This window comes from Perissodus microlepis, chromosome 15, assembly GCF_051167445.1.
Source record: "Perissodus microlepis isolate ML-2025 ecotype Zambia chromosome 15, ASM5116744v1, whole genome shotgun sequence".
Taxonomy (NCBI): Eukaryota; Metazoa; Chordata; class Actinopteri; order Cichliformes; family Cichlidae; genus Perissodus; species Perissodus microlepis.
Window position 1 is genome coordinate 13455871 of NC_140475.1, and position 14972 is coordinate 13470842.

At 39.2% G+C, this 14972-nt stretch overlaps 2 protein-coding genes across 3 annotated transcripts; both read left to right on the top strand.

Moving 5' to 3' along the window:
* Positions 1 to 1075: 1075 nt before the first annotated feature.
* Positions 1076 to 2430, top strand: LOC146371870 (uncharacterized). 2 transcript variants are annotated; one of them, XM_084954121.1, is made up of 2 exons: positions 1076 to 1169; positions 1317 to 2430. In XM_084954121.1, exons 1-2 carry the CDS (start codon positions 1091 to 1093, stop codon positions 2315 to 2317), a joined length of 1080 nt encoding a protein of 359 aa, XP_084810247.1. In that variant the 5' UTR covers positions 1076 to 1090; the 3' UTR covers positions 2318 to 2430. The 2 variants fall into 2 exon arrangements, with proteins under 2 accessions (XP_084810247.1, XP_084810246.1); XM_084954120.1 differs by having other exon boundaries at positions 1076 to 1165; positions 1317 to 2429.
* Positions 2431 to 2863: 433 nt separating this feature from the next.
* LOC146371871 (uncharacterized) lies at positions 2864 to 7057 on the top strand. Its single transcript, XM_084954119.1, has 2 exons — positions 2864 to 3074; positions 3150 to 7057. Exon 2 carries the CDS (start codon positions 3167 to 3169, stop codon positions 4169 to 4171), a length of 1005 nt encoding a protein of 334 aa, XP_084810245.1. The 5' UTR covers positions 2864 to 3074; positions 3150 to 3166; the 3' UTR covers positions 4172 to 7057.
* Positions 7058 to 14972: the final 7915 nt, after the last annotated feature.

The window sequence follows — 14972 nt, forward strand, 5'->3', positions numbered from 1 at the left end:
CTTCCCAGGTGTTTGGTGGCTAAACTATGCTTTATATCACTTCTACTTTCCCACACCATTAAACTCATTGCCGACCTCATTGGTTTAGTCCAATCATCTTTCTTCTTGCTTTCTTCAGGACAGTCAACCTCAACTTCGCATACTTTATGTCTCCCTGCTCCTTTGTCATCCTTTGTCCACCTCTCCCATGTTACTCGAGCTCCATCCAAGCCTCCATCTTTATGTCCACCACCAACGTCTCGACCCCGGGGGTTCCTGCCCTCAGTCCTATCACAGCTGGCATTCTATTCAGCTAATCGCTAAATAGCTTAATTGAATTCTGTTTATCAATTAATCATGTTCAATTCCTTTTAATGAGCTCTCACTGTTGAAAAGTTCAATATACTGAAATGGTCATTAGATCTCACCTCTGGGAAAACATTAATTGCTCCACTGTTGCTCCTGGCATCTGTATGTTTCCATATTTTTAACATAATAATTAATAGCAGGCTGTTAAATGAAAAGAGGCTGTGCAATTAGTGAGGTATGCAAAATAATTGAATTTCAATGTTAGGTGTGATGTGTCCCTTAACTGGACACACATTACAAAGTATTTGAACTGTTAGGCCTGAGTTGGCTGACTTTATACTGTTTGCATGACATATTTTTTCACTCCTGCTGATCAAACATTCTGTGTTGCTGATAAATATTGTTTCAAGAAAAATAAATCAACCAAATTTTGGAATGCTTATTTTTACCCTTTCACAAACTCCCTCTTTCCTTTCCTTCCTTGCCTACCCCATCCCCTTTCCACTGTTTAAAAAAAAAAAAATCGAAAGTACAAATATCTTTTGTAGTTTCATTTTTTACCCAATAGTAACCAATTAGCCAACAATGTATTTTATTTTCTGACTTTAACTAATAGACTTCAACAACCTATTTCAGGATCAGGAGTTTTTAGTAGAACTATAGTGTTTTATTCTTGTACTTTCCCGTGAGGTATGAGCTGCTCACTCTGTTGTAACTGCCTGTCCTTGACAAATGACTGTGCAGTGACTGGTCCTTGTTTACACAATAAGTAATGATTAGGTTGGGAGATTCGTCTCCACAAATGAGTAATTTGGAAGTGAGCAGTGATAAATCTGATATAAGCAGCAGTCTGCAGATGGACACACATTCAATTGCAGTAAGTATTTTTTGTTGTTTTTTTCACTGTCTGATTGCCATGTGCATAAACTGATTTGAAGATTTGTTACTTGTAGCATTGTTTTGTAGTAAATGCAGATGTAATAATTTCCTTGTATTTAACTCTCACTTCTACTCGTGTTCTTTTCTAGATATGAAGTCCTGGTATGTTCTTGCTTTTCTGTGGTTGTCATGTTTCTGCCACAGAGCTCTTTCCTGCCCAGCTCTCTGCACCTGTTATCCCAGAAGAAATGAGGTGGTCTGTAATGAGGTTCCCCTGACAGAGTTCCCCTCTGACGGTCTCCCGGAGAACACCACCCTGCTGACTATCCAATTCACAAACATCACCTCCATATCTGAGGCCCATCTAAATGCCATACCCAAGTTGCAAGGGCTCCATCTGTACAACAATCACCTGCACAGCCTTCCCTCTCATCTCCTCAGGGGCGTTCCTCACCTCAACACTTTGGATCTAACCGGAAACAGGCTAAGCAATCTGCCTGCAGATGTCTTCAGCCACGCCCCACTACAGAGCTTGGTGCTGAAGAATAACCTTATTAGAAAAGCTGATGCAGAGTGGCTTTCTTATAACAGTAGCCTGACCTGGTTGGATTTATCTGGAAATGAATTAACAGAGATCCCAACTAATCTGCTTCTGAAGCTGCCCCACCTGGAGAACCTTGACTTCTCAAACAACCGTCTGGATAAGATATCAGCAAATTCTCTGAGTCAACTGAGCAAACTTGAGAGGCTAAGCCTGCAGAACAACGAGCTCGACACGCTGAATGGATCTGCATTTCAGAGCCTGAATAGCCTCACACATCTCTTCCTCACTCAGAATAAACTCAACAAGCTGCCCAAAAACCTGTTCCAGGGACTCACTCAGCTCAGACACCTGAGTCTGGATGAAAACCAGCTGAGCCATATTCCTCCAGGTTTGCTGGATGAACTTCACTTGCTGGAAGAGGATGGCCTCGACTTGACAGTCAACCCTTGGCTCTGTGACGGGAAGGCAGAGTATCTATGGAGGTGGCTTCACGAGAACAAGAAGAAGGCTTTCTTGCCAGACTCCATCACATGCGCTGGACCTCAGCCTCTAGCAGGTCGCTCAATAATATCACTAACAGCAAATGAACTAAACCTTCAGTCTTAATATTACTCCTGCTGGTCTTCATCTAACATGAATAACCTGTCGGATTTGAATCACTAAAACATGATAACTAAGTGACTATAAATAAATCTGATATAAATAAGAAATTCGAGAATTGTCTTTTTTTTATTTCATTAAATTTAAAGTACAGTGTGTTCATGTTACATTGTTTTCTTGTTTAGATTTAAATGAGAAAGTCTGCAGTATTATCATGGATTTTATGTTGGCATTTAGCTTAGCTTCACACAAAGGAAAATAATCCACCCACCAGAACATCTAGAGATCTCTAAAACCTCCTGTTTTGTTTGTTTGTTTGTTTGTTATTTTTATTCAAACAATGAATGACATTATAGTATAGTATATATAGTATCCATCTATTCATTAAACTGCTAACATTAACAGGCTGAGTTCTGAATCTCAAGCACCAACATATGGTTGTGAACTTGAGGGTTAAAAAATTAAGCCTAATGCCTATTTTTGTTATTTGTTTTCTTTTTGCACAAGTTAATTAATAATGTATCACACATGTACCCTTGCACATTGTGTTCTTGAAAAACTGAACAAATATTGATTTATGTGTGGTAACATCAACTTACTTTTAGAAAGTACAGAAAACAGTAACCACTCACTTTGTTTGCTTGGTTTTGTTTGCCCATTGCAACATTTTGTCCTGACTCATTGCTGGAATCAAATATTCTCAGAGTTGTGTAAAATCAAGTCAGCGATCAAAACCTGAAGGAATTTCAGCTGTGCTTTTCAGGTAACAACACATTTATAATCACATTGTCACCGTTTTATTACCTGTTGATCTTTTACACTGTTGTTTTCTTCTCAGTGTATTTTTTCTTAAAGATGAACCTGTGGCTGCTTCTTACTCTCACTGCTCTGGCTGAATATGCTTACCAAACGAGAGGCACCCACTCGTGCCCAGATCTGTGCACTTGCTCCTTTCTACCTTCGAGTGCAGAGGTGGTGTGCCGCCAAAGCTCCCTCACATATTTTCCTGCAGATGGTTTATATCCCAACATCACACGATTGTCCATCCAGTCCACAAACCTCAGCTTCATTACAGCCAGACATCTGAGTTTTGTGCCTCTTTTAAACCACCTCCAGCTGTACCACACTAATCTTTCAAGCCTTCCTTCAGACCTACTGGGTGCCATTCCTCACCTGAGTACGTTGGATCTCACAGGTAATCAGCTGATTCATCTGCCCCCCAAAGTCTTCGGCCATTCCTTGCTCCGTAGTCTGGTGCTGAAGAATAATTTAATTGAAAAAGCTCACGGAGAGTGGTTTTCCGACAACAGCAGTCTCACCTGGCTGGATTTGTCTGGGAACCGTTTAACGAGCATTTCAGCTTCTCTGCTTCAGAAGCTGCCTCATCTGGAAAATCTCGACCTAAGTCATAACCATCTGCAAGAGCTACAGCCCGACACACTAGCAAACCTACATCACCTCGAGACACTAAACCTCGCTGGGAACAAATTAATTTCCCTGAAGCCTTCAACGTTTAGTCACAACGTGAAACTCTCACAGCTGTTTCTGCAGGAGAATCAGCTCCGAGAGCTGCCAGTGACACTCCTCCAGGGTCTGCAACACCTTGAACTTCTGCTGCTTAATCAGAATCGGCTACGGTATCTACCCTCAGGTCTGCTGGATGACAGAAAATCCTCTTTTCAGATGACCGTAACAGGGAACCCCTGGCAGTGTGATGCCAACCTGGAGTATCTGTGGAAGTGGCTCACTAACCATCCTCAAAATGTCTTCTTTCTAGATGAGGTGGTTTGCGACGGCCCTGAAGCTCTGAAACATAAACAAGTTGTTTCTTTAACTGACAGTCAGCTTGATCCTAAATAACAGAGACTCACAATTAATGATGTGACTGTGAAAAAGATGTTTTGCATTATTACTGCACATATAACCAGCCTGTTTCTTGTGAGCTGTCATTTATTCCCCCCTTTGTTTAGATATTGTCCAGCCCACCGGGTGGCGTAAGATACTCAATAAATTTTCAGCCCAGAGGGCTGAATAGGCAGTATGGCTCATTTACTCAGTATATCCCAGCCAAAAACATGTTAAACCAAATGCATTCACTAATACATTCTCACTGAATTGATTTTCTTTCAGGCTTGTTTTGATTTTTAATCGCAGATTGAGATTAAGTAACCCAGGTTTAAAAATGCTCTCACTTCCATAAGGGATTAAACATATTTTCATGAATAATCAATTTATAGTCCAGAGATTAGGACCAGAAATGGACGTCCTTGGTAGAAGAGAAGAGAAGAGCTCTTGTGAGATTCTTATGATGCACGCTTGCACCAACAGCTCTGTCTCGCTTGTTTGTTGTGTTGCAGATTGCAGCATTGTTTCAGTTGTGCTCTTTTGTTTTTAATGATGTTGAGCATGTGGGAGTGAGTGGGCAGTGCAATGGCTCAGTCTTGCAGCTGACCTCTTCTGGATGTATTTAAATATCTCCCTTTTTCTTTCTTTAGGTTTCTTTTTTCTCTCTCTTTCTTTCATATTGTGTATGGGTATATATCTTCTGCATGCCCACACACCCCCATACTCATGCCTTGATCACAGTGAGTGCACTGGACTATAATTTATTACTTTTATAGCATATAAAACATTGGAGCCTCTTGAGGCTGTTACTTATGAAAATTAAACCTTGTTCATAAAAGTTCCCCATAGAGTGGAAGAAGAACTCAAATGGATTGATGTATGTCTTCCATTCCACCTCTTTGAATTGTACCCTGAGGGTTAAAGGTTGAGGAAGTGGGCTCAGTGGTTCAAATCCTAATTCCCTCTAATGAAAATTCTCTCAGGTTGTGAGCAGATGCATTCAACTCGACCTTAACAACGTCCCTTTCTGTTTGTCTTTAATCTGCTTGTGCTTCTACAACCCACAGGCTCTGAGGTTTAGAAGTGTGTGGTAGTGGTGGGCATTACTTTGCAAGGAAAAATGAGGATGAAACTTTTCTAAGTGCTGATGAGCACAGAGGAATGGAGTCTGTCTAACTGTCTGCTAATGAAGGACACTAAAGTCTAATAGATCACATGCGAGGCTTGGAGACAAGAAAATTACTGTAGCCTTTCTGACTTTGTTCTGCAATAATGGAGATGTGATTTTCTTTGATTGCTGCTAATTAGCACATATTAGAACACATTACTTGGGATTAAACGTTTTCAATCGGCAACAATAGTCTTGATTTCTTTTCTTCAGGACGTATCAATAAACTAAAGCAGCTTGTTGAGACTCACATTTTATTCGGAATTGAGCAAAGAAGAAATACCTTGATTTTCAAAGGAATTTGTTTTTTGACTATGTACAACTGATTTTTCGCATTAAATTGACAGAATAATCTGCTGATCTTTTGTCCTCTTTTCCATTTTTCTTACTGTTTTGTCCCTCTATGAGGAGATGAGGAAACCCACCTATGACTAATTAAGTAGCCTAGCATGCATGTGTTAGGACTGTGGATGGGATTCAGAGCACTCTGAGAAACCCCATTTATATTAAATGGCTTCAGCTCTACCTCTGTAACACATGTCTAGTAAAAATGCCATAATGTTATACGCTGATATATAGATACAAAAGCTGTGAAAGTACATTTTGCTGATAAAAGTTTTATGTGTACGAAGTTGTATTACTACTAAGCTCATTTGACATGTAAATGATATTTTGATGTATTTCTGGCATGTTAACCAAAAAGGTTACATCACACATGCAGCAGTCATTCATTTAGAAATGTGTTTTTAATGCAAATGTAAACTCTTTTTGCTGTGGTTTTGATCTCCACCATTCAGCCTACTCAGTATCTTCTACTGTCTGCTCTTTGGTCATGAGCAGGAAATGAATAATTGGTTTTTAGAGCCTTTTCTCAAAAGGGAGACGATGCTGTGGGACTGATATTGAATCTTCGACTGGAAAACCGCGACAATGAGCTGAGTGACGCGTCAAAATTTGAGCCGAAGTAAAACAGAAGGTTAATAGTCTGCAGTGAGTTAACATATTCTACTGTTCTAGTGATGGATGGATATTCTTCAGACTTTAGAGAAACCAAAGTTATTATTAGTTCTGCATGTGAGTCAGATTGGGAGGTTTTCAGCATCAGGGAAAGAGTTTTATGATCTCCGAGTTTGAACAGAGTGTAGAAACAGATTAGAAAAAGGCTTGCATGTGACTCAGATGTGCAAAAGCTGCACTGCCATGACTTTGACGTCATTGTTTTGCAACTGTCAGTAAAACATGCCAGCACTGATAAGTTTGATTCAGATGGGTTGGTAAGCTTGGAACCAGTTCTTGATTCTGATCCTCGTTCACAACAGAAAAGAAGTTCTCCCTTAGTCTCATGCTTTTTCTTTTTTTAGTAACTGCTGCTCAAAACATTGAGGTATAATCAAGCGTACCATTATTTTATGCAGGGCACAAACTTAAGCTCAACCACAATCCCAGCAGATCATCTCAGGCCACATCAGCTAACGACCTAACTGAAACCCTTTTATGCATCCTATTGGACAATCTCATTTTATGACTACAATTCAGGCAGCTTTGGCCTGCCTACATTTAGACCACCAATCCACTTTGCAACCCACCTTCTCTGATCTGTCTGACTCGATCAGTGTTTGTTCTTATCACCTGATCTTCGCTGTGCTTGGAGCTCGCTGCTACTCCTCCTGCCACTGGCTCTGGAGTTGTTTTTGTTTTTTACCTGTACTGATGTTGTTCACCTTTATTCCTCGGCTTTGATATTTCACAGGTCTTACCTTTTTATGCCGAGCGTGTTTGAGCTCGGGCTGTAATAAGAGAAAAGGTTGTTAGACTCATTAAAAGCTTTCCTCAAGGTGGGTGAGAGAAGTCACGCTGTGGCTGCCTTCAGGAGCTCGAGGCCATTACCGTGCAAGCACTTAACAAAAGTAACACACTCCCACTGAACCCTTTATCAACCTTCCCACGTTTTTGCCAGTGGTTGAGGGCACTTTTGTTTATCCGTCAAACCCGTGCATGTTTAGGATCAGCATGTATTCCTTCAGCACATTTGATCAATAATACCAGAAGCAGTTAAAGGTGATGGGTTTGGGGAAAAATAATTAAAAATGCTTTGTTTATCATAATCATATATGTGGATTTTATTCTTGTTATTTTCCTGCTCATATATCACCTCACTACTTGACAACATAAACATGGCGAAAGAAATGTGATGTAGTATTTGTGCATTATCCCATTATTGGCAAAGAGAACTGAGGTTGCTTCGCCTACTGTATGATTGGTTGTTGTAAATGGCCTCCCATGCTCTCTGGGGAATTTCGCTGTTAAGAGGCTCTGCCTAGATGGATGCCACGTTTAACACTGTGCCACAAATCACCGCTGTTTTACTGCAGGAACAAAGGTTGTGTGAGGTTACCTCAATATCCCCGGACATAGGAAAACAACGAAAAACAGCATCCATCAAAATCTCAGTAAAAACGCAGACATAGGTGGAGGAAATCTGTGATTGTGGCACCAAAATATGAAGAGAATTTCACCACAATCGATGAAGAACATAAAGCTGCACTCATGATGGCTGTTCAAGAGGGAAGACATCCTTTTAGTATCTAGATATGGCCAAGTAAGGCCATTAAAACATCTGTGGGTAAAGATTTGGTATGCTTTATACTTGTCAATTTAACTTGGGGAAGAGGAAGTCAGGTTTATGTTATTCCAAAGCTAACGTACCAAAAAAAAAAGTGTGTGATCTTTCCTTGACAAGCTCATTCACACCATTAAAACAGACAGATTAATTCCTCCTTTCCCTTCAGGCTGTACAAACTGTAGGATCAGAAGCTGATGTAACATCTTTCATCTCAATATCTTGTCACAGCTACTCCTGCCGTTTCTCATTCTATAATTTTTTTGTCTTTCCAAATTGATTTCTTGATTACAGTTCATGTGTAATCACCCACCGTGACACATGCAGAGGACAAACGGAGAGTGCTCAGAGAGTTTAATTACCTCCAAGCGCAAAGCCAAGGACTCGGCATTTCATCACGGTCTGACATCTAAATCTCCTTGAGGACCCCTCGCATCCTCTGCCATAAGTTTTCATGTCTGCTCACTGATGTTCTTTCACTGAGCTCATATGGATTATCATCTGGCACCATCTGTCCTGGGGGGCTTTATGTAGTGCTTATAACAGACCTTTCACCTGTTGTTGGGGTGCTTGCAGTGGAGTCACACAGAGCTGCCAGCAGCCACTGAAACTTGTTCAGAGCAGTTAGAAACGAGGTTAAGACCACTGAGGAATCATGTGTCATTGACAGGCTCTGAGATTAGCTTAAGTCAACTGTTTCTAAGTTTAAAAAATAAAACTAATAAGGAAAGAGATCATTTGTCACATATAAGAGAGCTTCTGAATAGATCTCTGTTTTTTAATCTTTTTTTCTTTAAGGAAACTGACTGTGCATGATTGCGGAGGATTAGCCAGGAGCTGAAATCGCTCCATTAAGGCTCGCTTTCTCCTGGCTCAACACATAAATCTTCAACTTTTGGGAAATGTGCTCCTTAGTTTTTCTCAAAGTTAATGTAGATGAGAAGATCCCACTCCCCCACAAAAACTGACTAAATCAGACAGCCAAAGTTTAAAAACAGGGATTTGACGTTTTATGGAGGCTTATGTGTTCCCGTGCACTTTACAGTTTATCTATATTTAAAGTAAGATGGGCTCAATGTTCTAATCTATAAAACTTTGGGTTTGTCATGGACGATTTTTATGTAGGGATAACAGAATTTTTCATAAAATGGATTTTGCCTACAATTCTGCGAATATTCTTTATTCAAACCACAATTCTTTTTATTTTCTAAAATAGGAAAATGGTACAGGGATTTATTGAAACATATTTGGTATGGTCGCCTTTGTGCTTCAACACTCTTTGAACTCTCCTAGGGAAGCTTTCTTTTCATTTCTCGTCAAGTCTTCAGGAAAAGATCTCCAGGCTTCTTGAAGGACATTGAAAGCTCTTCTCTGGATGCTGGCTGCCTTTTTTTTCTCCATCAAGATGATCCAACACTGCTTCAATAATGTTGAAGCCTGGGCTCTAAGGAGGCCAATCCATTGTGTGTATGTCTATCCAGGTATGCTTTTACTGCATTGGCAGTCATGCTGAAAAATCAACCTGATGCCAATCAGATGCCTTCCAGATGGTATTGCATCCTGGATCAAAATCTGACCATACTGCTCTGTGTTTATAATTCAGTCAATTTTGTAAAGATCTCCAACACCACTGGCTGAAATGCAATGCAAACCATGACAGAGCCTCAAAGAGCCTTTACAGATGGCTGTAGACACTCACTGTTGTACCTCTCTCCTGACCTACCAAATGCTGGCAATGATTTGAATCAAATATTTACCATTTGGACTGATCCCTCCATAAGATCTGCTGCCGCTGTTTCTCAGGTTTTTCTCCCTGTTTCCCTTACTTAAAAAATGGCTTATTGACAGCAACCCTTCCACTGAGACCATTTCTGATGATGCTTCACTGAACAGTATATTTAATCGGCTGAATGACCAGATGTATCTCTCAGGTTCCTGTTTCTTAAGGACATATAACTTTAGGACACTGATCATCATCTCCTGCAGAAAGTCTTTTTAGTCCCGCCACTTCTTATTTTGTCCTCTACTTGCTTCTTAAAAAAGTTTCTTTAAAAAAGTTTTAAGTACACACTATACACCACGCTGAGATATGCCAAGTTTTCAGCTAAGAGCTCTTTGGGAATCATCTCTCTTGGAGCAAAAATATTCTATGCCTGTCAAGTTTTGTTATTTTTGACATTTTTCATAGATTCAACTAAAGAAATTGGAAGAAATTATAAGTGATGAGTGAAAAAACAGCCAATGCCCAAAGAAAAACTTTTAACAACCTCCAGAGACCCTGGAGAACTGTCGCTCAAGACCGCTTTTAAAAAATTACATAAAAGTCTGAATCCACAGAAGCAAAATCTAAGAAATATAAGTAAAGAAATTAAGCACAACTCAACACTTTTGCAAAGTATTGTATTTATATAAAACTTTAGCTAATTTCCTCTTGTTAGCCTCCAGGGATAGAAAGCCCAGGCTAGATATTACAATACTGCAAAGCTGTCACACTTTGAGAAATGGAAACTGCATGACTGAAATCTTTTATGACAGAGACAAATTTCACAACCCAGAGGAGGTATACATCTGATAATGCCCCCACTAAATATTGTTTTTATGACCTGCCACCCTAAATTGATTGTAATTATTGTTGGAACCCACTACAGGACAAGGATGTTCCACTCCATAAAGCTTCATTGTCTCTGGATAAGATAATCAGCACCTGCAACTGTGTCAGTGGGCAGCTCAGATCTATCACTACAGCACTGGTCTCTTGAGGGCAGTTTCCTTAATGGGATGTCCATACATTTATCAGTAGAGGTGACACAGGACCGCTACAAGATGCCCTTTGTAATCCATTTTTGAAGCGAGAACCATCAGTGAAGGGCATCAGTGAATTGACTAGGTGAGCAAAGAAAGAACAACATGTGCCAGAAGGATACAGTCATACCTCTTTGTTATACTGACTGTGGTACAAAGGGGAGCCTTTTTTCTTTTATCTGCTGCTTTTTATAACGCTTTAATTGAATTAATTTATTTTTAAAAAAATCAAGCAGTGGATGGGTTGATTTTTAAACAAACGGGGGCAGCTTTAACGAGCTTCGGCTTTGAAAAAGTATTTTGAAGCTGTCCGAGGCCCTGATCAAAGCACTCAGCACAAAAGTAAAGTGTAAAGCTGTGACACAGAACACAGTGCACAGCCACAAAATGACAATTCAAAGACTGTGACACAATGCATAACAAGTCGGTAACAACAAGAATAAATACACCATGATTCTGACTTTAATTTACATATTCATATTTGCTGAATGAATGTTCATTTTACTCTGGGGGACACAGCAGTGTCAGCATGAAAACAGTGGAATATAAAGAGGAGATTATTTTCCTGCCCTCACTGAGGCTGGTTTAAACAAAGCCTTCAGTGGCTGAATGTATGCATTGTTTGTATTGATGTTCTGTATTAAATTTTCAAAGAAATGGCTCAAAGGTTTTCTAGAAGTTAAGATAAGCAAAAAGGCAACTCAGAGGTCTTTACTGAATATTAAATACTGTTTTCAAGCAAGGAGGCAATTAGCCTAGTTTAGTATAAAGGCTAAAACGAGGGGGGGTAACTGGCTTTTCACTGGTCACACTTATTAAGCTGGTTAAGTAAATGTTTTAAACTCATAACCTTTTATGAAGTCATGTCGATAAATGCCGCAGTCCTGTTTGGCATCCCGCTCTGTGAGTACTAATTCCACCATGTTCTCAAAAGTTTACTAAAGTTTACTACTACAAGTTTTAGTTTTTACCCTTTTATTGATAATGAAAGATCTGAGTTTATTTGGGGCTAAAAGAAGAAAGTAGTTTTTCTAATACGCTAGTCTCATTTAGGGGCCATAGCATAGTCTGTTTATTGGCGCTATACACTTTGAGTTTCAAATTGAAAAGGCAACTAGATTCCTGTTTGACCACAAATGTTTGGTTTACTGTTTATATTATTGTGTTATAATCAAATTTAATATAATGGGATCATTTTTTACTGATCAGCAGTCCTAGGAACAGCAAAGCAAAGAACCTTTTGCCTTTCATATATATATATATATGGGTATATGTATATATATGTGTGTATATATGTATGTATATGTATATGTATATATATGTGTGTGTATATATGTATGTATGTATGTATATGTATATGTATATGTATATATATGTATAACTAAGCTTTGAGATTGCATCCTGCACCAAGACCAAACTCAGCTTTACTTTAATATCAAAAGATTAAATTAGTTTAATTAAATTTAAGTTTTCTGAAACCGTAACACAGGAAACTAAATGGTGCAATTAACAGCACAGAGTAAACATATTCATCAGCGAGACAAAGTGAGCATCGCAATTGATTTTTAGATTAAGGCTCTGTGCACAGGTTTATCATAAAGCCATGAATATTAGTATTCCAACACAATAACTAATAAAACCAATGAGAGACTATTAAGCTGATATATTGAGTTCATAAATATTTTGTTGTACCCTTTGGTTGAACATACGCTATATAAATCCCTTCACCCAGTTTTATGTAGATGCTTATCCTATGGGATCACAGAGGGCTGATCCCAGCTGTTGCATGGTGAAAGGCAGGGTACACGCTGGACAACAGGCAAGTCCATAACAGGGCTAGCAGAGAGAATTAGTAAACCACATACTCTCATATCTAAACCTCAATGTAAACAGCTAATTTGCAATCAGCTCTCGCCACTGAATGAATCAAATAAGATGTTTTCCTGAAAACAAACTGATGCAACTTTCCTGAGCCTACATTTTGAAGCAGCAGGGGACCACCATAGATGTTTTCAGTGAGTTAAGGTCACAGCAAATTGCCTCCTGGAAATTCAGTGTATTACACTGTGATAGCCTGGAACCACCCACTCTATATTTCACATTAACGGGCACTCCAAAACACCCTCAGTTAACAACCCTGAAAAAAAGCAGGTCATAACTTGCTCACCCGATCTCAAGATACTGAGCTTACACTGAAACTAAGGGCGGTATTAAACTCTTGACATGTGTTCTTTTTTCCCAGCAGCTCTTCCCAGCTGAATGGTTGTGTGAAGATTGGTAGACAGACATGTGTGGGAACATGTATCATAGTTTATCTTTCCACTCTCTGAGCATGAATCTTCACTTTCACCGAAAGAAAAGATAAAATGGTAATCAGGTATCACTGCAATCTATGGGGATAGTTATTGCTAATTTCTTTTAAATGAAGGTGTTTACATGCCCTATGTATTAGTGCACCCATGGTTATCACTCAGTATTCTCTTGCAGGTGTCTTCAAACAGATTCATAGCATTTGCGAAACCCTCATTCTTTGCAGGAGCTTTGCATCAGACAGCATGTCTCTTAGTCCCTAAGACAAAAAGTAAAAAACACATCAGTGAGAACTAGTCCACAGGTGAGTCATTTTTCTCATAATGCATTTTCATTTTTTTTTTTTTCTTAGTTCTCTGTAATATACCACCAGCAAAGAGTGGAATTGTTTTCACTGTTTACCACTTTGCACTTTGAAAGGATTGGGCACATTTAGCTGCGAGGCTACATTTTAAATGATGCAGTGACTGTGCACGGGTTATTTGGCATTCCAAACGAAGGTCTGTTATTTACTTCAGAATACCGTACATTTCTTAGCGGTGTTCTTATAAACAGATGTTTTGCAAAAGAACATTTTGCAAAAATAAAAGTGGAAAAAAGTGATAAAGGTGCACGAGGGGGAAGAAAAAAAGCTATGAAAATAATTTTAGCAGACAGGTTGAGTGGGATCAGTGCATCATCCCATTCTGCTATTTTGTTGAAGGTCAGATTTAATCTATGTAATTATTGTCATGCAATTTTATGCAGCTCTGCCTGAATCAAAGTGCTCCAGGGTACACCTACGCAGTGTTTTAAACATTCCTGCTGAAAAAAGATGAAAAGGGCACACAATCTTGTGAAATATGTTTTTCCCTCTTTTTCTCAATCTAACATCAGGGAGATTACCTTTTCCCTTTCCTGCAGCTGAAAATATCTTTCAAGCAGCGATAGTGCTCGCAGGGGTGGGCTGTTAAGCCTTAGCACTCCCATTCTTATTCAAAAGAAGGCATTTGACCATCTTCTGCAGGATATGAATCTATTCAAATGTATCCCATTTGTACGGTTTCAGGGACGACATTATCTGCTTTCAGTGTGATCTTGGGTACTATTGCATCAGCAATATGCCTGAAAGTTTAAATAGCATTTGTTTTGTTTATCTTCATCTATTTTTCTTTTCCCTTTTTTTCAGACACACTCCAGGAGTGACGTTAGTTTGTCCTCTGAAGCGTACATTTGATGATTTAAGTAAATGGCTCCACCCCAACACCAGCACAACGGCAGCCAACATCCAAAGAAGAGCTTTGAATGTCCTTTAAGAAACCTGAAAAACTATTCTTGAAGACTACTTCAAGAAAGACTTTTGCACAGTACTATATGACCCTGGCCCTCCTGGCTTTTCCAAACATGAGGTTTATCTCTGCAGTGGGTGCTTTAGCATCAGAGTTCCACAGCTTCGGCTTCGGATTAACCTGCCTGGAGACGGAGAAGTGTCAGAGACTCAGTGAATTCATTAAAAAAAACTTTCTCTTATAGCTACACTGTCTTTAAAATGTCATTTTTTGTTGCCACCATTCATTTTTAGTCATGTTTATTCATTTTATTTACATTTTGTGTTTGCATTTTTTCTAGTAATTTTAACTTCACCTTAATTTTCTGTTATTTTTTGGACAGTGCTGCCTTGTTTTCTGTTTTATTTTACCTTGTGGAAATCTACACAGGATACCCAGACGGTGAATAAAAGCTTTTCATATTAAAATCACATTTTACAACAACAGCAGAGCAAACAGCTGCTTTGGGACATGTAAAACATAATTTGCTTTAGTTTGTGTTTTATTTGTCTGCACCATTTGTATACAGGATACCTACAGAGACTTCCCTATTTTTAGATGGGGAACGTGTGCATGATCCTTGTTCTAAAGGTCAAAGGAGGGGAGAAA

What these genes read in the sequence shown, in the direction of transcription:
- LOC146371870 (XM_084954121.1), top strand. Translation starts at nt 1,091, where the DNA reads ATGAGTAATTTGGAAGTGAGCAGTGATAAATCTGATATAAGCAGCAGT. An exon ending in CACACATTCAATTGCAGTAA is followed by an intron (nt 1,170 to 1,316) that starts GTATTTTTTGTT and finishes GTTCTTTTCTAG; the next exon opens with ATATGAAGTCCTGGTATGTT.
- LOC146371871 (XM_084954119.1), top strand. Translation starts at nt 3,167, where the DNA reads ATGAACCTGTGGCTGCTTCTTACTCTCACTGCTCTGGCTGAATATGCT.